Source organism: Mustelus asterias, chromosome 6 (genome assembly GCF_964213995.1).
Source record: "Mustelus asterias chromosome 6, sMusAst1.hap1.1, whole genome shotgun sequence".
NCBI classification, from domain to species: domain Eukaryota; kingdom Metazoa; phylum Chordata; class Chondrichthyes; order Carcharhiniformes; family Triakidae; genus Mustelus; species Mustelus asterias.
The window spans coordinates 28,679,333-28,704,355 of record NC_135806.1 but is presented as its reverse complement, the minus strand read 5'-3'; the positions used below and the strand labels follow the sequence as shown (position 1 = coordinate 28,704,355).

Here is a 25,023-nt window from a genome sequence, read left to right as displayed (position 1 = left end):
GATAGCCCTCCAATCATATGTGTCTAAGCACCTTACTGGCTGATATAATGATGTTTGTCACCATGGAAGGATCGTTCACATCATATTCTGTCAGATTCCTAATCAACTTGCGAATCATTCCACTACTCTACACTCTTCTTTTTGGGAAGAGTGCAAGGACATGGAAATTAATAATTCTCTCAAAGTAAACTGCCGTCGGTGAATCTTGTCCCAGCAGTGGCAAAGGATCAGTTCAAAATTGTCATTGATTTGTTCTCTCTCTTAACTTTATATATTTGTTCTTTTCACAGAGTCACGTTCTGCATCCCCTACTTTGCTGAAGTTTTGTGATAGTCTACCAAAAGTGATGTTTGGCAATTTCAACTGATCTCGGGCAGTCAAACTTTGGGCTGTGTCCAAATCCCAAAGAGTGCCCAGGGCAGGAGATCTGAGCAATGGTCGCAAGCCCACGATGCAAATCAACAATGAAAGCATTGGTTAATCTGCTTGTAACCTATTGCCTGTCATCCCCCCAAAAAATCAAGAAATATGATAATGTTTTTAGAACTCTCACCAGATATGTTCTTCAGTGTCCAACAAGGCATGTTCTGCCAGCAATTACTCAAGGGTCATTAGTTAATTACCATTTATTTGTTTTGTACATGTCTGCAGAAATTATTTATGAAACTTGATAGGCCCCAATTATAGAATCACAGAATCATACAGTGCAGAAGGAGGCCATTTGGCCCATCGAGTCTGCACTGACCACAATCCCACCCAGGCCCTATATAATTGCATTGGTCCACAATATTCCGAAAAGCTTCTTTCGTAAAATCAGTCCACGTGCAGGAAAATTTTGCTTGTCAAGATTGACATGAGTGTTATTTGTTGGGCATGTAAACTGATTTTAAAAAAAGGCTTTTTTCAAATTTGAAACTGTTTGGCACCCAGTTTCAGGTGTCTGAATACATCCAACCCAAATTGCATGAGGCGATCTTGGGGTGTAGGATGATGTCTGAAACAGCTCAGTGTTACACCCATTTTTAGTCATTAAATGGATGAACAAAGTCTAATTTCAAAATCAAAATTGCTTCAACCGGTTGCCACAAAACAATGGTACTTTTTAGCCAGGTTAGAAAAGGAGGTGGAAGATAGAAACTCTTTGCTTTTAGATCCAAATCAGTCATGGCAGGAAGGGTTGGGTGGAAGAGTCGGCCACCATGTTGAGGATCTGTCTGCTCCTAAAGCCATACATTGGGGTTATTTTCCAAGTTCATGCTGTCAAGGAGCCTTGGCTAATGCACATGCTTTTCTAACAATTAATTGTTTCATGGGACATGCATGGCCAGTGTGCTAGGCTCGTTGCTGATAAGTTGAAGTGGTGAAATTGTCCCTTCTGTATGAACAGAAATTTTCAGCTAACAAGCACAGGGATTTGTGACATAAAGGTGACATAAAATAAATCATTTTACTGGTCTTCAATAGATCTAATCCCACAAGGTTTCAAATTCTCAGCGGCCTATCAATAACTAACGTTAGATGCAGGGAGGATGTTTTCCATGTTTGGGGAATCTAGAACCAGAGGGCACAGTCTCAGAATATGGGATAGACCATTTAGGACTGAGATGAGGAAACATTTCTTCATTCAAAGGGTAGTGAACCTATGGAATTCTCTACCACAGAGGGCTGTGGAGGCATTGTCACTGAATGTATTTAAGAAAGAGATAGATTCTTTTTAGATTTTAATGATATCAAGGGGTGTGGAGAGAAAGCAGGAATATGGCATTGAGATCAAGGATCAGCCATGAGCATTTTGAATGGCGGAGCAGGTTCAAAGGGCTGTATGGCCTACTCCTGCTCCTAGTTTCTATGTTTATAACTCATTTCTGTCTTTCCATAAACAGCTTATTGTTCAGGCAATATTTAATCAACAGGACCAATGCAATTGGCGCCTATCAAGTTTCATTAATAACATGCACTTCTCCAGACATGTACAAAACAAATAGAAGTTAATTAACTAATGACCCTTGGGTAATTGCTGCCAGAACATGCCTTGTTGGACGCTGAAGAACATATCTGCCAAAAGATGAAAGTTCTGAAAACACTACAGTGTTTCTTGATTTTGGGGGTTGAGAGGTAATGAGCTAATGCAGAAAGGTAGGTGGGAAAAGGACAGCATTGAAGATAGTGACACAGAAAACATTCATTCACATCCTCCTAACCTGATTATGTCAAGGAACTACAGTACATTATAATTCTTTTCTCAATTCTTAAATATGTGCTTTCCCACCTTAAATTTCAGAGTTACTTCTGTACACCGTTCCCTCAACCAAGTGTCCATAATTTGACCCCTAGAACACTCCAAATGTTAAAGCTTCCCGAAACACTTTGAAACAGTGGCTTAAAATTAAATTGTCCACACTTGGCAGATAGCATGTGGAGGGAAGCAAGTTAAAATGTTGCAAATTATTCATCCCCTCTAATCCTGTTGCCATTCTGCCATGTACCAACATTAACCTGTCGGCGAGCCTCTTTGAAGCCAGATTCTGGACCAGAAGAGACCCAGAAATAAAGTTTTCAAAGTTTTAATTGACGTACCCTTGGGGGCCAGCAGAAGCTTAAGTGCTCATATGTCTCACAAAGAAGCCTTGAGCCTCCCTTGTGCCAGGCTACCCATTGCAACTCTTGGGGCTGAATTTTATGGTCCCCTCCATTTTGCATAGTTTTGGTGGGGGGCTTGTAAAATATGATGGTGGGCAAGCCCACTGCCCTCACTTCCACCCCCTACACATTATCCAAAATATGGTGGGAGATAAGGTGCCTGCCTGCCCACCAAGCATTGAGTCTTTAACTGCCTAATTAACAAAAAGTTAAGGACCTAATCCCACCTCTGTTGCCATAATACAATTGGCGGTGGACAGACAAGAGTGGCCAGGCCACCTTTCACCAACTCTGGTGAAAATGTAGAAGGATGGGGAATACGTACTTTTGGGTACCTCTGTGCATGGGGGCACCCTTGCCCCCCCACCAAGACAAAACCACCATTTGTGAATCACTTGACCACCCCCCCTCATAGGCTTCCAAAACCTGAGCCCCCCAACACTCCTTCCTCACAACCTTAGTGTACCAGATCGCTTCCTGTCCAAAACTCTAAAATAGAAGCTACATGGCAACCAGCTGAGGTGATAAGGATCTGTTCGGAACCAAGGTCCTATGAAGTCATTACAAAAAAATGTGCAATGATGAAGCATGATGAGGCATAGCTGAGAACAAATCAGGTTCATTCCAGCTCTTCAAACTATTGCATCTAGAACAAGATCATGGAGAAGCACTGGCTTAGTGGTAGTGTCACTGGACTAATAATCCAGAGACCCAGGGCTGGATCTGGGTGCCCATATTCAAATCGCGCCATGGCAGATGGTGAAATATGAATTCAGTAAAAAATCTGATTGTCGTAAAAAAAATCTGTTAAGGGAGGAAATCTACTGTCTACATGTGAACCCAGATCCTCTGCAAGATGGTTGACTTTCAAATGCAACAAATGCTGGCCCTGCCAGTGATGTCCACATCCCATAAATGAATTTTTAAAAAATGCAAGGATGAAAATAACACAAATCACTGTGGACAATTAAAAAAACTCCCAGACAAAGATGGTGTGGGCACACCAGCAGATTATCTTCATGCTTTAGGAACTTATGGGTTCACGTGTATGGATATAATGATTACTAAGCATTAACATGTATTTTAAATAGTTATACTTCTTTGGAGGGGGGATAAAAGTATATATAAAGGCATATTCCCTCTTTCCTTTCAAATGGATATCAGCATGAAAAGGGCAGCACAGTGGCACAGTAGTTAGCACTGCTGTCTTACAGCGCCAGGGACCTGGGTTCAATTCCGGCCTCAGGTGACTGTGTGGAGTTTGCACATTCTCCCCTTGTCTGTGTGGGTTTTCTTTGGGTGCTTTGGTTTCCTCCAACAGTCCAAAGATTTGTGGGTTAGGTGGATTGGCCATGCTAAATTGCCTCTTAGTGTTAGGGGAGAGCAAGCAGGGTAAATATGTGGTGTTAAGGGAATAAGGCCTGAGTGGGATTGTTGTTGGTGTAGGCTTGATGGGCCGAATGGCCTCCTTTTGCACTGCAGGGGTTCTATGACATCACTAGAACTATAGATCCATAGAGTGCAGAAGGAGCCCATTCAGACCATCAAGTCTGCACCCCGACTCTCCTGAAAGCACCTTTCCTAAGCCCGCCCCAACAGTTGTATCTCTGTAACCCCTGTACTTTTACCATGGCTAATCCCCATAACCTAACCATCTTTGAACACTACAGCACAATTTAGCAATTAATCCACCTTAATCTGCACATCCTTGGACTGTGGAAGGAAACCAGAGCAGCTGGAGGAAACCCATGCAGACACGGAGAGAATGTGCAAATTCCCACAGACTGAGGCCAGAGGCCAGAATGGAACCCAAGTCCCTGGCACTGTGGGGCTGTCGTGCTAACCCCTATCCCACCATGCTGCCTGGAAGGAAAATGTATCATGTGATCCAGTCTTAGTTTCACTTTTGCTTTGGGCAGAGCACACACACAGCTCTGAAACTTTCAAGCTTTATACGTATGTATAACTGTTCTCAAGTGCCTAGTCTTAATAAATAAATCCACAACATGTTTATCCAATCCCTTATGATCAGTGGTTGATACCTTGTGTTTTGTACAGTAATTAAAGCCATTATAATAACACAACAAGAGGTACATCAGAAACCTCAGAGCAATAAAAGAAAATGGAAAAATCTACTTACTGCACCACGGGGTGGCGGCTGCGATGGTCTACAGCCTCCATATCATACAGGTTTAGTAAGCGAAAATAAAACAGCAGGTATATTAAGAGACACCCAGCATATTCTGTTAGAAACACCTAAAAAGAGAGGTAATGTATGCCTGGATTATTCATCATTGTGAGATTTCAGAAAGATATGCTTGAGAAAAATTGTATCAGGATTTTTATTAATCGGCAGGCAACAGTGAACCTGGACTGTTGACAAGAGTAAATCAGTACAATCCCTCTATGTTACTTCCATAACTCTGCAATTTATAATTATTTTTTACTTGGGGTTCCCAAGAAGAAGCTTGTGAACCAAGTCAGCATGTGATTTTAATTTTCTTTGGCCTGTGAAAACATTTGCCTATTTATTTCCTTCAAAGATGATTTATTTGTTTCGGCCTACCAGGACTAGAGAAGCGGAAAATAGTTGCCGTCTGATAAGTGTGCATGGACTAATCTGGGGATTACCAATCAGGGATCAGATTTAGACCTCTGGGCCTGGACCCTTTAAAGAACCAAAGCTTAAGCTTCCATGTTTCTGCGTTTGTGGAAGATGAAAGATTTAAGTGTTTTCGTTTATGAAGCAGGTGAGAATCCTTAACCTTGGTAAAATCTTGGTAATATTCTTATAAACCCCATCTGAACCTTTTCCTCTAGGAGAAGGCAGTCAGAAAATGCAAGAATAAAGTCAGCCGTTCAATCAGAAATCTGTTGATTGCAATTATTAAGTGTTAAGGAAATATTGAAACTGCCAACAAAACCTCATTCTATCTTTCTACATATAATTCTTCTGAGAAATGATAGTCTGCCAAAGATGCTCAGTGACAGTTATCAGTGCCATAACTGTTAGATTAGCATAAAATATTTAGAGAGAACAGATCTTCATGGCAGATGTCTGGATTTATGGGCAAAAATTCCCTAAGGTTGGAGTTTCTATTCTTGCTCCTCTGATGGGAATTGAAAATTGCACAAGAGCTGGATTGCTATGAGGGTGGAGGTGCACTGGCTTCACCCTGGGATCCAAGTCAGGCAAGTGGTATAGATCCATTTTCAATCTAAAAAATTTGCCTCAGATTGTCACCCATATCTTAATTGAGGAAAGTGTGAAGGGGGTTGGAGGGAGATGGATGGCTAGGAAACCACTTCTCGTTGTAAAACACCACAACTGGAGTTTCCATGAACATGGTACAGATATTGTGCATGAAAAAAGTGTGCACTGGACATGTGGTAGGTGAGCACTGAGAATGGGTACTGGGCATGGACAGCTAATTACTAAACATAGGTTAGATGAATGCTGGATATGGGCCTAGTGAGTGGGCCTAGTGGCTGCACAAATGACCATAATGGGGTTGGTACCTTTTTATTACATGGTATTGTGGTTCCCCCCCTATAAATCATCCACACTATAAAGACAGTTAGCACTGGAGGGCAGGTATGATCCGACTTGAGGAATTTCTGAGCTGATGGACTTTTGTTTCCATTCCTGAACCTGGAATATTAAGTCATAATAGACTTTAATCTAGAATCAACTTTCTGATTTGATGGTTAACTGTTTGAATGTGGCATTAGTCAAAATTTACTTCATTATCACATTGTGTTTATTTCTACAAAATGAGACAGATGTTGAGCGATCTGGGAGAGTTCTGGGAGTCAGAAAAGCAGGAATATTGCCCAAAGGATGAGCCTCTTGATGAATTAACATGCATGTCATATTAAGTCTGTCAATGCTGAATATTTTAGCAGAGCAGAAACAGCAAGAGTAGCAAACAATAGCCCGAAGGTTCCACACCATAGGATGTTAACTTCAGGGCTGACTATGATATGACATCTTCTTGGATTTGGGTGAAGAATAACATGTAAGGCCTTGTTAGTTCCTGTCACCAGTGCTGCAGCAACAGAGCAACATTCTGATTGCATTTGCAACTTCGATGCCACTGGCTTATTCCAGGTGCCAAGAGCAGGCATCACTTGGATCAGACAATATACTGTTCATTGGTGCATCATTGAGATGACAGATGGTCTATTCTGCCACTTGTCAGCATATATCAGGTTCATTTGTGGCTTCAGACACTAGCTGGAGTGGCAAAGCTAATTTAACCATTCGCGTAACATTGCCTTGAGCACGAGGCCATATTTACCACAGTCACACTTGGATTTGAGCTGCAGCAGCATGTCCCTCCATTTTATTAACAGATAAACTTACTACACCCTAATAATTCAAATGATATGCAATCATCATCAAAATATTATACAAAACCTCAGAATTCCATATCCCAATTACCAATGCTGTTGTTTATCCTTAAACATTTTTAATGGATGTATGAACCATTGAACTTTTTAATTTGTTTAACAGTTTGAGTTCCTTAGTCCAACAAAATACTACAGTTAACAGCATTTACTATCCATCCTATCTGGAGGCTGGTGAGAAACAAGCAGTTTTTTTACAGATCTGACCAAAGTAATGCTAAGTATGCAGGGGCTGTTCAAAACGCATTAATTTAAAAACAGAATCTAAAGTTAGTTTCTGGAAGATAGGAATTACCTATCTTTGATGTTTTTGACAGTACCTCTGTAGAGCTCCCTAAGCCCACAAGGAATGGCCTACAAACATTCATGAAACAAAACTATATCTCCAGCCTCTCATCCACGCAAAATTCAAATGAAGAAGTCCACTAAAGTCACAAAATATACATGGAATACATGGAATTTCTGCCATTTTTCTGGAGTTTCCACAGCTGTTCCAGTGTAGCACTTATGTTCAGGGGAGGTGGTGGTATAGTGGTATTATCACTGGGCTAATAATCCAGCAAATTTCTGGGGGCCTGCATTTAAATCCCAGATGGTAAAATTTCAATTCAATAAAAAAAGTCTGTCATAAAAACCCATCTGGTTCACTAATGCCCTTTAGGGTCCTTATCTGGTCAGGCGGACGTGTGACTCCAGATCCACAGAAATGTGATTGACTCTTAAATACCCCCTCACTCAGTTCAAGGACAATAAATGCTGACCCAGCCAATGATGCCCACATCCCATGAATGAAAAAAAATGATGGTCATCAACAAAATATTGCATTGATTCTTGCACCCAGCCCACCCGCCCACCACCGCCTTTCTCAAGTTAGGACAGAATGGCTGGAATTTTACCGCCTCACCCGCCCTGGAATCTGGGCAGGCAAGGCTCGCAGATTGGAATTCTCCATTGGCCTCGGGTAGGGTTTTACAACCCTCGTCCGAGCAAGGTTGTAAAATACCGGCATATGTCTATACATATAAAATACCTCAGGGATGGAATTCTCCCATCCTGCCCACCACTGGAATTCTAGTGGGCAGGGGGCAGGCCATGTAAAGGTCCAGTGCAGTCGGGTGGGAATCTCCGGTTTTCAGGCTACGTTGGATAGCTGTCTGACATTTTGTGTGTTTATATGTGTATTTTGCATGGATATTTCTTTTTGGATTTCTGGAGCATGTAATTCAAACACATTACCTGACCATCTGTGCAAACTGACTGGGTGGAAAGATAGCACGATCTTTACAAAAGCTGCTAGTTCTCTTGACTAAAATTGTTGACTGTCACCAGCCTCCAGCTTCAGAACTGGATGGATAGTTAACCCTGTTAACTGTAGTACATATGGATCATAACTACATTTTTTGATTTAATTTAATTTATTCTTGTCACATGTCTTGGGATACAGTGAAAAGTACTGTTGCTTGTGTGCTATAGAGGTAAAACATGCTGTTCATAGAGTACATAAGGGAGAAGGAAATGATGGGGTTCAGAATGTGGTGTTACAGTCACAGATATAGGGGGCGATTCTCCCATCCCGACGTGTTAATATTTTAGCGCATTGGACCAGGAGAATCGCGTGTGGGCCGATTCACGGGATTTGCACATGCGTTGCCGACGCGTGCGCATGTCCAAGTGTCGGATATCCAGCATGGTCGGGACCACGCTTGAAACTGGCAGGGACAGCAGACAAGTTATTTTAATCTTATTTTAATGTAATTTAAATGTCATTATTAGCATCTCCCACCCCGTCAGTGCAATTTCATTCTGGTGGGGTTCAGACTAGCTCCCCATTTTTGGGGAACTAGCGGGAGACCTCGCTGGAGTGAAGTGGGGGAAATCCGGGCCCACCAAGGGTCAGGCGGCGGGGGGTGTGCACCCTGGCAGTGCCAGCCTGTGCCCCCAGCACTCCCCAAGGGACAAAGTGCCCATGCCCAGGGGCATCTTGGCACTGCCCACTGGGGGTCCTGCTGCCACTCTTGGAATCAGTTGGGACTGGAGGGAGGTCAGCAATCCTGTGGGGGGAGAGGGGGGTCTGTCTCCTGGGCGGGTCTGCCTTGGTTGGGGGGGTCTGCCGGGGTGGGGAGAGCTTGGGGGAGTCTGCAGGAATGGGGGGATGGGGTGATTGTCACTGCTGAGGAGGCTGGAGATTGGGATGCTCTGTGACGGTGGGGGGGTCAGCAGGGCTGGCCTGGGAATGGTTGTGGGGGCCATCGAGCTGGCCAGCAAAGTTCAGTCTGACAGCTTGGGACCACTGCGCATACTGTCAGCCTCTGGCATGAATAGGCCCCATCCCCCCTGAGATTTTAATGATATTCACGATTGTGACCTCTGCATTGCACAGAGTGTGAGAGATTCAAGTCTGAACTCCCACTGAAGAAACAATCATGATTTACAGGAGTTTTCCCCTGAATTCAGCACTTAGAACTTTTTTGGGAGAATCGCTCCCATTGCCCCCATCCATCTTTTGGATTAGGAGCGTCATAGAATCATAGAAACTGGACAGTGCAGAAAGAGGCCATTTGGCCCATCGAGTCTGCACCGACCACAATCCCACCCAGGCCCTACTCCCTTATCCCTACATATTTACCTGCTAATCCCTCTAACCTACACATCTCAGGACACTAAGGGGCAATTTTTTTAGCATGGCCAATCAACCTAACCCGCACACCTTTGGACTGTGGGAGGAAACCAGAGCACCCGGAGGAAACCCACGCAGACACGAGGAGAATGTGCAAACTCCACACAGACAGTGACCCAAGCTGGGAATCGAACCCAGGTCCCTGGAGCTGTGAAGCAGCAGTGCTAACCACTGTGCTACCGTGCCGCCCCCTTGAACAACTTGAACAGAACATGTACAAATCTCGAGTACCGGTTAACATTTTCAGTGAGGGCAAGCATTCTGGGTTCTCCGTATGTGTGGCACTTGATGCGAAGTGCTATTAAAGCTTACCGTGATCCAGCTTATTTGTGTCCCAAGATCTCTGAAATATAATGTAATGATGGAGGATACTGCGAGGTTCTTAATGACTTTGGTTTCTTTCAGTAGAGGACCAGCTGTGAACAGGGAAGACCAGGAAGAACATTATATTTATGTCATCATTCAGTAAAGACAGAGCGAACACTGCAACCATTGCATTACCGCAACTGTCAAACTAAGCCAAGATTGGAAAAATGTCACTAATTTAAAAGCATAAATTGTGACCAGATGGAACACAAGGAATGTTTGAAGCCTTCAGATTTTTAACAGGAGGCTTAATGCAAACCTAAGAGAAGAGGGAATAGAAGAATGAAGGAGCAAGGTGGAAAGAGGTAGGGAGGGCTTGTGTGAAGTGTTAACATTGACATTAACCAGTTGGGCTGAGTAGTCTGTTTCTAAGTTGCATGTCCTATGTGAATTATTGAAAATAAAAATTTCTATGAATTCATAGAATCCCTACAGTACAGAAGGAGGCTATTTGGTCCATCAAGTCTGTACTGACCATAATCCCACCCAAGTCTTATTCCCATAACTCCACACATTTACCCTGCTAATCCCCCTGACACTAGGTCAATTTAGCATGGCCAATCCACCTAGCCTACCTATCTTTGGACTGTGGGAGGAAACCAAAGCACCCAGAGAAAACACACGCAGACACGGGGAGAAAGTACAAACTCTGCACAGACAGTGACCCGAGGCTGGAATTGAACCTGGTTCCCTGGCGCTGTGAGGCAGTAGTGCTAACCACTGTGCCAAATTACTGATGCATTCATCAAAATATCTATTTCACATGCCAGAGTTTGGAATCACCCATTAACCTCCTACTTTAAAGTACTATCCAATGAATTTGCTCCAAAAGTAAACATATGATATGAGGGTAAGCTACCTGTTTCTACGTTCCAGGTACATCAAAATACCAGTGAGATGGAGACTTTTTCCATGTGTGATCATGATATACATACAGTAGCAGAATATTTGCCTTCAGTATGACTGCTTGATGTAAAGAAGATGAATCTGACTCAGCAGGGGACCACACCAAGCTGAATTGCCAAGTATCTAAGCGCAGATTGGATGAGCCAATGGGTCTAAATGATTCCAAATGATTTGTGGACACCTACATTCGTCAAAACAAACTGCGTGCAAATGCACCGATAAATAACCACAATTTATTTATAACAGTAAATTAACTTTATTACAGGATAGGACTGGGTATTAATTATTCCTGGATACAAGCGGTTCAGGAAAGATGAGGAGGGAAAGGAAAGAGGTTGTGTGACAGTATTGATGAAAGAGTATTAAGGAGCGTGGCAGTATTGATGACACTGCTAGAGGGAAAGGATGTCCTGGAAGGGTCAATGACAGAATCTATTTGATTAGCATTAAGGAACAAATAGAGGTACAATTACACCATTGGTTTATTCAATACACAACCAACTAATAGGGAAGACATACAGAAGCAAATCATAAAATCCCCACAGTGCAGAAGGGGACCATTCAGCCCATCGAGTCTGCACGGACTCTCTGACAGAGGATCCCACCCAGGCCCTTTCCGTAACCCCACATATTTACCCTGCTTATCCCCATAACCTACACATCATAGAATCATGGAATCCCTACAGTGCAGAAAGAGGCCATTCAGCCCATCGAGTCTGCACCGACCACAATCCCACCCATGCCCTATCCCCATAACCCCATGTATTTACCCTACTAATTCCAGCTGACACGAAGTGGCAATGTAGCATGGTCAATCAACCTAACTCGCACATCTTTGGACTGTGGGAGGAAACCGGAGCACCCGAAGGAAACCCATGCACACATGTGGAGAATGTGCAAACTCCATACAGATAGTGACCCAAGTCAAGAGTCGAACCCGGGTCCTTGGCACTGTGAGGCAGCAGTGCTAACCACTGTGCCACCGTGCTGCTCCAAATCTTGGGACACTAAGGGGCAATTTAGCATGACTAATCTACCTAACCTGCACATCATTGGAGTATGTGAGGAAACTTGAGTAACTGAAGGAAACCAATGCAGATATGGGGAGAACATGCAAACTCTACACAGTCTCCCAATGCCAGAATTGAACCCGGGTCCCTGTCACTTTATGGCAGCAGTGTGTCACCATGCTGCTCCTAGTTGCTGGGAAATTACAGAGAGGTGCAAAAACTTTAGAATAGTGACAATGGGGAACTTTAATTATCCTAATATAGACTGGGATAGTAGTAACCTAATATGTAAAGGGCAGAACTTCTAAAGTTTGTTCAAGAGAATGTGCTTGCTCTGTTTCTGGTCCAATAAGAAAGGGTGTGAGATATATCATTTTAGAATTTGCAAAGACATCAAACCATGTATTCTAATTCTGAAGCTTTAACACATGTTTTATAATCCTAGTAACCAAAGTTTAGGTTCTAAGTGAACCTTTGCAACCTTGACATGCATTGCCTCTAAATGCATGAAACTTCAATGAACTAGTCAGAAATCCAGTACACAAATGTTAAGGTGCCTGGTTGTGAGAATTGTTTTATTTCGGAATGTTGTATTTTCGGAGCTAACATTTGATGACAGGGACCATTAAAGATAAATTACCTGCCCTGATAACTGGCCAGTTTTTTCAATGGTTTTTAAAGGAAGAGGCTCATTAACTTTTTAGGGTAAAGGAAAGTATTGGGATAGCATTGGTTACAGATTTTGTCTGTTCAGCAAGCCTTCGTAATCTTCTGTATGTTACTAGCAAGTCTTTAGTAATTACTTGTAATTGGATACAAATACACAGTAAAGGTACAAGCATGGAGCTATCTCCATCCTCGGCCTTCACATATCACTGGTCAATATCACATGATCCTAGGTCTAGGTCATTTGCCTTCTTGCATCACTGTGGGTGGTACTGTACTCAGGCCTGTCTGTATCAGACATTTCTACTACAAAAGGAGAGTGACACAATGTTCATTTTAGCAACGAGAAGATTGCCTCTGCTGCAGATCTGAGAATTACAGATGCCTGAATGGAATACTTAAATGTGAAGGAACTACAGTGATGCGCATCAATTGGACACGAGGCACAAAGCTTCGGTAAAAGAAGGCTTTTATTAACTAACAATGGAACTATCAGAACTTTAACACACTATCCCAGACTGAAGAGGTCCCGCCCGAGCAGGGGGTCTTAAACCTCTCCCAGGAGGCAGAGCCCGACTGGGATGTGCCACAACAGTTACAACCACAGGTGTATCAATCCCACCCTAGCCCAACAACAACATTAGAACAATCCCACAGTGGGAACCAACGATGGTTCACCACATTCACCCCTCCTTTGAGAACAAAGGCCGGCGGGGTACGAAAACAGACTAAAATGTCAACAGATTATAAGTTCAGACGGTCTGGAGGACCGCACCGTCGTTGTGACCTCAATACCAGCGGTGACACCGGAGTAGGTGCTTGCGGTGGCGTTCTCCCCAAAACAGCGTCCAGCTGTTCTCCCACGGACTCACAGGCCGGTTGACCCTGATGAAACGGTAGTGCAGGGGATCCTGATACATTCTGCGATGGCGACGATCTTCGGGGCTCAGGCAAGCTGTGCATTGGAGTAAAACTGTTAAGCATTGGTCCCGATGCTGTCCGCGCCACGTCCGGGGGAGAAATAAGGGATAAGGGATTCGTCACTGGGGGTATGGGAGCGACAGGAGTTGCTACGTCCCCTGCGGGCGCCAGGTCTCGGATCGAGACTGTGTCCTCTCGCCCGTCAGGATATGCCACATAGGCATACTGAGGGTTGGCGTGGAGGAGGTGGACCTGTTCGACCAAGGGGTCGGACTTGCGGGCCCTTACATGTCGCCGCAGAAGGACGGGTCCTGGGTACGTCAACCAGGCTGGTAAAGATATCCCCGAGGACGACTTCCGAGGGAATGAGAACATCCTCTCGTGGGGAGTAGCATTGGTTGCCGTACACAGGAGGGAGCGAATGGAGTGAAGCGCATCAGGGAGGACCTCCTGCCAACGGGAGACTGGAAGGCCTTTGGACTTCAGCGCCGATAGGACAGCCTTCCAGACTGTAGCATTCTCTCGTTCCACCTGTCCATTACCCCTAGGGTTGTAACTCGTGGTCCTACTAGAGGCAATCCCGTATGAGAGCAGGAATTGCCTCAAGTCATTACTCATGAACGACGAGCCCCTGTCGCTATGGATATAGCTGGGGTACCCGAACAGGGTAAAAAGATCACGGAATGCCTTGATCACCGTGGCAGCCGACGTGTCCGCGCAGGAGACAACAAACGGGAACCAGGAGTACTCATCTATTATGTTCAGAAAGTACACGTTCCGATCTGATGAGGGAAGGGGGCCCTTAAAATCCACACTCAGCCTCTCGAAGGGGCGAGTGGCCTTGACCAAATGTGCCCGGTCAGGTCGGTAAAAGTGCGGTTTGCATTCCGCGCAAATCCGACAGCTCCTTGTCACCGACCTGACGTCCTCCACCGAGTAAGGCAGGTTGCGGGCTTTGACAAAGTGGTAGAGCCGAGTGACCCCAGGATGGCACAGGTCATTATGGAGGGCGTTCAAGCGATCCTCCTGCATAGTAGCGCATGTTCCGCGCGAGAGGTCATCCGAGGGCTCATTGAGTTTCCCTGGACGATACATGATATCGTAGTTATAAGTGGAGAGTTCAATTCTCCACCACACGATCTTATCATTCTTGATCTTGCCCCTCTGCGTGTTGTTGAACATGAACGCCACGGACCGCTGGTCCGTGATCAGGGTGAACCGCTTTCCCGCCAGGTAATGGCGCCAGTGTCTGACGGCCTCCACAATGGCCTGGGCCTCCTTTTCCACCGCTGAATGCCGAATTTCGGGGCCTTGGAGGGTGCGGGAAAAAAACGCGACGGGCCTGCCCGCCTGGTTTAGTGTGGCGGCCAGGGCGAAATCAGATGCATCGCTTTCCACCTGAAAAGGGATGGATTCGTCTACCGCGTGCATCGTGGCTTTCGCGATGTCGTGTTTCAATTCCTTGAAGGCCAATTGGGCCTCTGGCGTGAGTGGAAAAGTCGTGGACTTAATAAGCGGACGGGCTTTATCCGCGTAGTTGGGGACCCACTGCGCATAATAGGAGAAGAAGCCTAGGCATCTTCTCAGTGCTTTTGCGCTAGCGGGCAAGGGAAGTTCAGCAAGGGGGCGCATACGGTCTGGATCAGGGCCAATGACCCCGTTTTCCACCACGTATCCCAGGATGGCTAACCGGCGCATACGGAATACACACTTCTCCCTGTTGTAGGTCAAATTCAGGCGAGATGCAGTGCGTAAAAAGTTCTGGAGATTTGTGTCATGGTCCTACTGATCACGGCCGCAGATGGTGACATTATCCAGGTACGGGAAGGTAGCCCGCAGCCTGTCCTGGTCCACCATTCGGTCCATAGCACGCGGGAAGACCGAGACCCCATTGGTGACACCAAATGGAACCCTAAGGAAATGATACAGACGACCATCCGCCTCAAAGGCCGTGTAGTGTCGGTCCTCTGGGCGAATGGGGAGTTGGTGGTAGGCGGACTTAAGGTCTATGGTGGAGAACACCCGGTACTGCGCAATCTGATTGACCATATCAGATATGCGCGGGAGCGGATACGCATCCAGCTGCGTATATCGATTAATGGTCTGACTGTAATCAATGACCATCCGGGGTTTGTTCCCGCTCTTGACCACCACAACCTGTGCTCTCCACGGACTAACACTGGGCTGTATGATCCCTTCTTTGAGGAGTCGCTGAACCTCAGATCTGATGAAGATCCGATCTTCAGTGCTGTAACGCCTACTTTTTGTAGCAATGGGCTTGCAGCCTGGTACCAGATTCTGAAATAAGGAGGGTGTGGTGATCTTTAACGTAGAAAGATTGCAGGCGGGGCGCTTTGGACAATTTGGAGACTGCAGCTGTTCCCCCACTGTCAGCGAAGGGAGTGGCTCACCGTACTGTAGGATCACACTCTTCATGTGGACCATAAAGTTTAGTCCGAGGAGAATTGGTGCGCATAGATGCGGCAACACAAGGAGCCTGAATCACTCGTAAATTGTGCCTTGCACTTTCAAAGTTACCACACAACGTCCTAGCACAACGACAGACCAGGACCTTGATGCCATAGAGATTATCTGTTTGGCAGGTTGAATCTGGAGTCCACATCTCTTCACAGTGTCAGCGTGAATAAAGCTCTCAGTGCTCCCGCTGTCAAACAGACAATAAATTGCACGACCATTTACCTGTATATCCATCATCGAACAATCAAGCCTGTGATGCTTAGCCTGGTCCAGGGTGATCGACGCCACCGTTGGTCCATGAACGTCACTGCAGGCAGCTGAGGTCGATGCTGAGGACCCCTGCTGGTCGCTCATGGTCATCGTCGACCAAAATGGCCGCCCCCATGAATCGCACATGGGTGAGGGCGCCAAACGTAGCGACTCCTGGTGGTCATCCTCCTCCGACTCCGTCGACCGCAATGGCGTCGTCCTGGACTCGCACGTGGACGAACCCCGTGAGTACTTCGACGACGATGGTGATGATCCCCGTTCCGAAGGGTCACAGGCCGCACTGCCGTTCTTGGGCTTCGATCTGCACACCTTCGCATAATGCCCCTTTTTACCGCATGAGGTACAGACTACCGCTTTAGCGGGACACTTTTGTCATGGATGTTTGGCTCCTCCGCAGAAGTAGCACCGCGGGCCGCATGGGGCTGCAGCCGTCGTCTGGTCCACATGGGAGCACGCCATAACACTGCACTTCGAGCCCGTGGGGCGAGGAGGGATTTGCGACTGCTCCTGCCACGTTGTCTCCACATGGTCCTCCGGATACAGGACCAAGCTCTTCGAAGCCGCCTCAAGCATTTCAGCTAATTCCATAGCTTGGGTCAGGTTGAGATTTCCCTTTTCTAGCAGCTTGAGACGGATGTATGAAGACCCGACCCCGGCCACAAACGCATCTCGGGCGAGGTCGTACATGTACTGCTCAGCCGACACAGCTTTGCAGTCACAGCCCCTGGCTAGCTGCAAGAGCTCATTGGCGTAGTCCTCCATGGTTTCGCCCGACTGCCGACGTCGTGTAGCGAGGAGGAAACGAGCGTGGATCTCATTAGGAGGTTTCGTATAGCGCTTTTTAAAAAGCTCGAGGGCCCTTGGGTAAGTGGTGGCCGCACGGATCGCGAGGTAGACTGTGTCGCTTACCCTCGCATGGAGGACCCGGAGTCTGTCATCATCTGTGGTGACCGCTGCGGAGGCTGCCAGGTAATCTTCAAAACACTTCAGCCAGTGGTCGAAGGTGTTAGAAGCACCCACCGCACGTGGATCTAGTGTCAGACGTTCTGGCTTTAGGATTTGCTCCATACTCTCCTTTCTTTTTTTTTCTTCCGTCGAGAGTTTAATGTTAGTTAATAAAATTGATGCGCATCAATTGGACACGAGGCACAAAGCTTCGGTAAAAGAAGGCTTTTATTAACTAACAATGGAACTATCAGAACTTTAACACACTATCCCAGACTGAAGAGGTCCCGCCCGAGCAGGGGGTCTTATACCTCTCCCAGGAGGCGGAGCCCGACTGGGATGTGCCACAACAGTTGCAACCACAGGTGTATCAATCCCACCCTAGCCCAACAACAACATTAGAACAACCCAACAACAACATTAGAACAATCCCACAGTGGGAACCAACGATGGTTCACCACATACAGAAGTATGAGAAGTCTACAAGACCAATCCAGTTCAAAATATTGATGTATTTACTCTGTTGTCCAAAGTCAAAATGCAAAGTATAACCTGTTAAGCTATGCTAATTATTGCAAAGTTTATTAGATCATATCTTATGCTCAATAAATCTTTCTACTTTGTTCCAATTTAACGGTTTAATGATTTTAATTTAATAATCTAGTTACTACAAAGAGATATTGCTGGGTCTGGTTCAAAGGAATGAGGTGGTTCAAATGAATTAAGTGTCAGTTGGGGAATATTTAGGGAGCGGTAGTCATCAGGCTTGTGTTAGCTATGGAAAAGTACAAAGCCTGGGCATTTTCTAGGTCTTGCTGCATTTGGACACAGATGGTGATAATATCGAAGGAACTCCTGCAGTGATGTCCTGAGACTGAGATCATTGACCTCCAACAACCACAACCATCTTCCTTTGTGCCAGGAATGACTCCATCCGGTGAAGAGATTTTCCCCTGATTCCCATTGACTCCAGTTTTGCTCGGGCTCACTGATGCCACGTTCGGTCAAATGCTGCCTTGATGTCACTCTCACCTCGCCTCTGGCATTCAGCTTTTTTGTCCATGTTTGAACCAGGGCTGTAATGAGATCAGGAGCTAAGTGATCCTGCAGGAACACAAATTGAGCATCAGTGAGCAGGCTGTTGCTAAGCAAGTACCACTTGATAGCACTGTTGATCCCTTCCATCACTTTACTGATGATCGTGAGAAAACTGATGGGGTGGCAATTGGCTGATATGGATTTCTCCTGCCTTTTGTGTACAGGACATACTTGGGAAATTTTCCACATTGCTGAGTAGTGCCAGTGTTGTAACTGCACTGGAAAACTTGGCTTGGGGCGCAGCAGTTCTGGAGCACAAACCTTCAATACTATTGCTGGGATATTGGCAGGGGCCATAGCCTTTGTAGAATCCATTGCTTTCAATCATCTCGTAATATCACACGGAGTGAATTGAACTGGCTAAAGATTGACCACCACCAATGGTGACTGGATCTGGCAGGACTGTTGGTTGTGGAATTCTTTAGCCTTGTCTTGTTGCTTATGCTATATGACATGCAAGTAGTCCTGTGTTGAAGCTTCACCAGATTGATACCTCACTTTTAGCCAAGCCTGGTGTTGCTCCTGGAATGCACCCCTGCACTCTGCATTGAACCTGGCTTGGTGGTAATGGTTGAGTGGGTGATATGCTGGGCCATGAAGTTACAGATTGTGGATGAGGCCAACTTTGCTGTTGTTGATGGCTCACAATGCCTCATGGATGCTCAGTCTTGAGTTGCTAGGTCTGTTTGAAATCTGTATCATTTAGCACTACGGTACAGCCTCACAACATGATGCAGCGTATCCTCAAAGTGAAGATGGAACTTCGACTCCACAAGGACTGTATGGTGGTTACTCCGACCGACACTGTGATGGACAGATGCATTTGCAGCAAGTAGGTTGCTGAGGATGAGGTTAACTGTTTCTTTCTCTTGTTGGTTTCCCCAACATCTGTTGCAGGCCCAGTTTAGCAGCTATGTCCTTTAGAACTTGATTATAGAATCATAGAATTCCTACAGCGCAGAAGGAGGCCATTCAGCCCTTCGAGTCTGCTCCGACCACAATCCTTGTAGCCCCTATCCTTGTAGTCCCATGTATTTACCCTGTTAGTCCTCCTGACACTAAGGGGCAATTTACCCCGGCCAATTAACCTAACCCGCACATATCATAGATTCATAGAATCCCGACAGTGCAGAAGGAGGCCATTCAACCCATTGAGTCTGCACCGAACACAATCCCACCCAGGCCCTATTCCTGTAACCCCACATATTTACCCTGCTAATCCTCCTGACACTAGGGTCAATTTAGCATGGCCAATCAATTTAACCCACACATCTTTGGACTGTGGGAGGAAACCGGAGTACCCAGAGGAAACTCACATTGACACGGGGAGAATGTGCAAAATCCACACAGACAGTGACCCGAGGCCGGAATTGAACCTGGGTCCCTGGCGTTGTGAGGCAGCAATGCTAACCACTGTGACACTGTGCTATCCTAAACATCTTTGGACTGTTTGGTCTGTGGTGGTGCCAACATGACTCTAGTTGGTGGACATTGAACTACATCACACAGAGTACATTCTGCATCCTTGCCACCCTCAGTGCTTTCTCCAGGCTGTTTTCAACATGGAGGAGTACTGATTCATTAGCTGGGGGGGGGAGGTTATGGTACATGGTAACGAACAGGAGGTTTCCTTGCCCATATTTAACTTCTGTTATGTGAATTCTTTGACAAGCTGGAATTGTTTTTTTATTCAATCATAGGACATGGGTGTCGTTGGCTGGCCAGCATTTATTGCCCATCCCTAGTTGCCCTTGAGAAGGTGGTGGTGAGCTGCCTTCTTGAATCGCTGTAGTCCATGTGCTGTGGGTTGACCCACAATGCCATTAGGGAAGGAGTTACAGGATTTTGACCTAGCAACTGCAAAGGAACGACGATATATTTCCAAGTCAGGATGGTGAGTGGCTTGGAGAGAACTTGCAGATGGTGGTGTTCCCATGTATCTGCAGCCCTTGCTCTTCTAGATGGAAGTGGTCGTGGGTTTGGAAGGTGCTGTCTAAGGATCTTTGGTGAATTTCTGCAGTGCATCTTGTAGAGAATACACACTGCTGCCACTGAGCGTCAGTGGTGGAGGGAATGGATGTTTGTGGATGTGGTGCCAATCAAGCGGGGTTGCTTTGTCCTGGATGGCATCAAGCTTCTTGAGTGTTGTTGGAGCTGCATCCATCCAACCATGTAGGAAATATTCCATCACAATCCTGACTTGTGCCTTGTCAACGGTTGACAGGCTTTGGGGAGTCAGGAGGTGAGTTTCTCGCTGCAGTATTCTTAGCCTCTGACCTGTAGCCACTTTGTTTATCTGGCGAGTCCAGTTGAGTTTCTAGTCAATGGTAACCCTTAGAAAAGAGAGGAGATTGATAGTGATATTCAAAATCCTAAGGTATCTGGACATAGAAGAGAGAGAAAATGTTCCCATTGGTGGAAGGATCATGAATGAAATAATACTTATTTAAAGTAATGAGTAAAAGAAACAGGAGGAACAGGAGGAAAAGTAGTTTTATGTATTGAATGGTTAGGATCTGGAATGCACTGCCTGAGAGTGTGGTGAAGGTTGTTTCTGTCATGGCATTAAAAAAGGAACTGGATTAACACCTGAAGAGAAATGATGTGCAGTGCTCAGGGGAAGGTGTGGGCAGGTTGAACAATGCGGATTGCTTTTGCAGAGTGCCAGCATGGACACAATGACCCAAATAGCTTCCTTCTGTATCCCTCTCCTTTTATCTTTTCTTTGTTTGTGTGTATAAACTTCTGGATTGTCCAAATCTGCAACCATATTGAACAAGATTCTGAGCTAACAGCATTACCTCATAAAATGTACCCTCTGCTGTTGCCAATTCCAATGCCATACTGCCTGGTATCCTGCACATCATTCAATATTTGATGCCAGGCATCAAGCTCTATGATACTGACAGTTTTAATTATCTACTTCACCGCAGTGATAGGAGCTAGATAACACCACACTAAACTGAAATAAGTCCTAATCATTTAAACAAATAATTTATTCAGAAGTGAGGGAAAAATGAAAAATGTTGACGTGCACAGTTGGACATAGGACAGCAAGGAATAGATTCAGCTGAATCCAAATCCTATTCAAACTAGCCAAAATTCTTCTGTGCAGCACATTTTCAGGCATCAATCTGGCATGCTGCTTTCCAAGTTAATTGCACAGCAGAAACAGCAGAGCTGGAAGGAAAATGCCCATTTAGGAGCGAAAAGAGCTTGGCTCACTATCAGCATTTTCAGTGATGTATGAAATTATTGGAAGCAGGTCTCAAGTCAGTAACCATTGGGGCAGGAAGTAAAGCAGCTTGTTCAACAAATTTTCCTTTCAGTCCAATTTGTTTGGAACAATATGTTTTTCTTTTTAAAAGGAATATTGATGGATTCGCCTTCCATGCAGGGGGCACGGTTATTTGACTGCTAAGTGCAGGGTAGCACATCCAATTAGAAAGGACAATCTAAAGCTATTTTGTATCTTGGTTTAAATCTCGAAGTCATCCTGTGGGACAGAAGCTGTAAGTCACTTGAATTAATCAGCTTAATAGCAGCGACAATGTGTAATTCCATCAGGATCAGGGAGGCGTAACATTATCAACAAAGGAGAAAGTCTGATGGATCTTCCACTGAACCATTTCATAAATGGAGGTGAATGGAGACACATATGCATTCAGGGTTATTTCCTCAACTGCTCCAATTCCACACCTTAAGATATCACCAGCCCCCAAGTTCAAGGAACCAGAAAAATGAAATTAATGCTGTACATCAGATCTTTGATCGCAAAACTCAGGAAATTACATTGCAATCACACCTCCTGGTGACCTCTGACACTTACCCCCTTCGAATACATTGGGTTATTTGGAATTAAAGCTAGTAAAAACTTTGCACAGTTACACACCTGCTCTGGATGATGTAAAATTTCCTCCTTCTCCCTCTCTCTCCATTCAAGCCATGTTCTGCATTAAGGAAATGAAGTCAATCATCCTCACCCAGAACTGCCAAGTGGATGATCCATCTTAGCTCCCTCTGAGATTCCCACAAGCACAAATGGCCATCTTTGGCCAACTGAATTCATTTCATGTCATATCAAGAAATGGCTGAACATACTGGACAGAACAAAACTATAGGGCACAATCTTTCTGCCCCACTGTGCTGGTTGAGAAACGACCAGGGGGAAGATGCAAACACAAGCCCCAAGCCAACAGCAAGCCCTGACCTGAGGACATTGAGGCGGCACGGTAGCACAGTGGTTAGCACTGCTGCTTCACAGCTCCAGGGTCCTGGGTTTGATTCCCGGCTCGGGTCACTGTCTGTGTGGAGTTTGCACATTCTCCTCGTGTCTGTGTGGGTTTCCACCGGGTGCTCCGGTTTCCTCCCACAGTCCAAAGATGTGCAGGTTAGGTTGATTGGCCATGCTAAAATTGCCCCTTAGTGTCGTGGGATGCGTAGGTTAGAGGGATTAGTGGGTAAATATGTGGAGGTAGGGCCTGGGTGGGATTGTGGTCGGTGCAGACTCGATGGGCCGAATGGCCTCCTTCTGCACTGTAGGGTTTCTATGTTTCTATGTTTCTATGACACCCAGACCGGCATGAGCCCCCCCCTCTCCTCCCAAACCCCAGCCCTTATGCAAGTCCCCACCCCATCCCACACCATGGCAGCGACAGGCAATCCCGCAAATTGGTGCTCAGTAGTACTCACTTCCTTGCTCTCCTTCACTACTGTTGCGTCGGAGCCACACTTTGAGACTTTTACTAATTGGTGCCAGTGTCTCTCTGGAGAGGTGGGATGTACCTGGGAAGAGCACATGCGGGCTGAATTCACTAATGACATTGAAATCCAGTCAATCTCATGCTAAAAAGCTTTGTGAACCTTCTGGGCGCAAAACGGTTCACGCCATTGGAAAGGGGCCGGGAACATAGCTGATCATTCAGCACCGGGCATGTACCAGATTTATAGTGTCACATGCTAGTTTTCCGGCTGTCCCACTGTTCATCGGGCATTCAAGGTGGCAAAAATCGCACCCTAGACTCTGTTAACATCCGAGGACCTGTGCTCCAGAATTAGCTGTTCCAGTGCAGTTACAACACTGGTATCTACCCAACAAAGTGAAAAATCCAATCTACCCGACAAAGAGACAAATCCAATCTGGCCAAATACTATTCCCTCAGCCTACTCTTGAGAGGACAACACTCCAACAACACTCAAGAAGCTTGATGCCATCCAGGACAAAGCAACCCCGCTTGATTGGCACCACATCCACAAACATCCATTCCCTCCACCTACTTGGGCGGCACGGTAGCACAGTGGTTAGCACTGCTGCTTCACAGCTCCAGGGTCCCGGGTTCGATTCTCGGCTCGGGTCACTGTCTGTGTGGAGTTTGCACATTCTCCTCGTGTCTGCATGGGTTTCCTCCGGGTGCTCCGGTTTCCTCCCACAGTCCAAAGATGTGCGGGTTAGGTTGATTGGCCAGGTTAAAAATTGCCCCTTAGAGTACTGTGATGCGTGGATTAGCGGGTAAATATGTGGGGGTGGGGCCTGGGTGGGATTGTGGTCGGTGCAGACTCGATGGGCCGAATGGCCTCCTTCTGCACTGTAGGGTTTCTATGATTACTCTCAATCATCGGAAACATAATGAAAGGTGACATTGATCGTGTTAACAAATAACATGTACTCAGCAATAACCTGCTCACTGTTGTTCAGTTTGGGTTCTGCCAAGACGATTCAGCTCCAGAACTCAGATCCAAACATGAGGGAATAGCTGAATTCAAGAGTTGAGGTGAGCATGAATACCCTTAACATTAAGACAACACTTGACCAAGTGGGTTGCCAAGAACCCCAGTAAACCTAAAGTCATTGGGAATCAGGAAAAAATGTGACCATTTCTTGCCACCTATCTGTCCAAGACTGATTGTTTTCCAGGCTTTGCTGCACATAAGCACAGACTACCTCTTATCTGAAGAGTGAATGGGGCTGAACACTGGATAATGACTGTGGAATCAACAATGAACATCACCACTATTAACCCAATGATGGAGATAACACTATTGTGAGAATGCTCTCTCCTCTAGGGAGTGATTATGAAGTTATTGTGAAGTTTGCAGGTCCTGTTGAAGGAGGTGACACATACCTGTAACCATCTCCTTTGGGAATCACAGACATTTTAGACATTTCTCCAAGGTGAGATGCAGGTAGGAGAAGTATGCTTGGAAATTCATGATTGGAAGAGTCTTCTGTGAAGAGCCCAACACTTCCTCCATCCAGATTTGTTCCAACTGTCAACCATGTTGTTCACCCAGCAGCACTGCAAATAGAGTCTCCACACCATTTGAAGTCTTTATGTGGACAGGCCACCAAATTTTCTACCCACCCAGTTTGGACTAGCAGCCAGGACTTGTCAAACCCAGTAACTAACCACAATACATCCAATACAATCCACAGTACTTGCCCATTTTTTTCCAACAGCAGAAGTAAGTCCAAAGCATCTCATAGAATATAGAATCCCTACAGTGCAGAAGGAGGCCATTTGGCCCACTGAGCTTGCATCAACAACAATCCCACCCAGACCCTATCCCTGTAACCCCAGGTATTTACCTGAGTAATGCCCCTAACCTACACATCTGGGTACAGCAAGGGGCAATTTA

At 45.7% G+C, this 25,023-nt stretch overlaps 1 protein-coding gene across 1 annotated transcript in view; it reads right to left on the bottom strand.

The window, feature by feature from the left end:
• The window catches only part of LOC144495277 (trans-2,3-enoyl-CoA reductase-like), a 190,555-nt gene that overhangs the window by 76,555 nt on the left and 88,977 nt on the right, over positions 1 to 25,023 (bottom strand). The window contains exons 4-5 of the mRNA XM_078215349.1: positions 10,040 to 10,143; positions 4,781 to 4,896 (exon numbers count right to left, since the gene is read on the bottom strand). Of these exons, the coding sequence (XP_078071475.1) occupies positions 4,781 to 4,896; positions 10,040 to 10,143 (220 nt within the window). The remainder of the gene's footprint in view (positions 1 to 4,780; positions 4,897 to 10,039; positions 10,144 to 25,023) is intronic.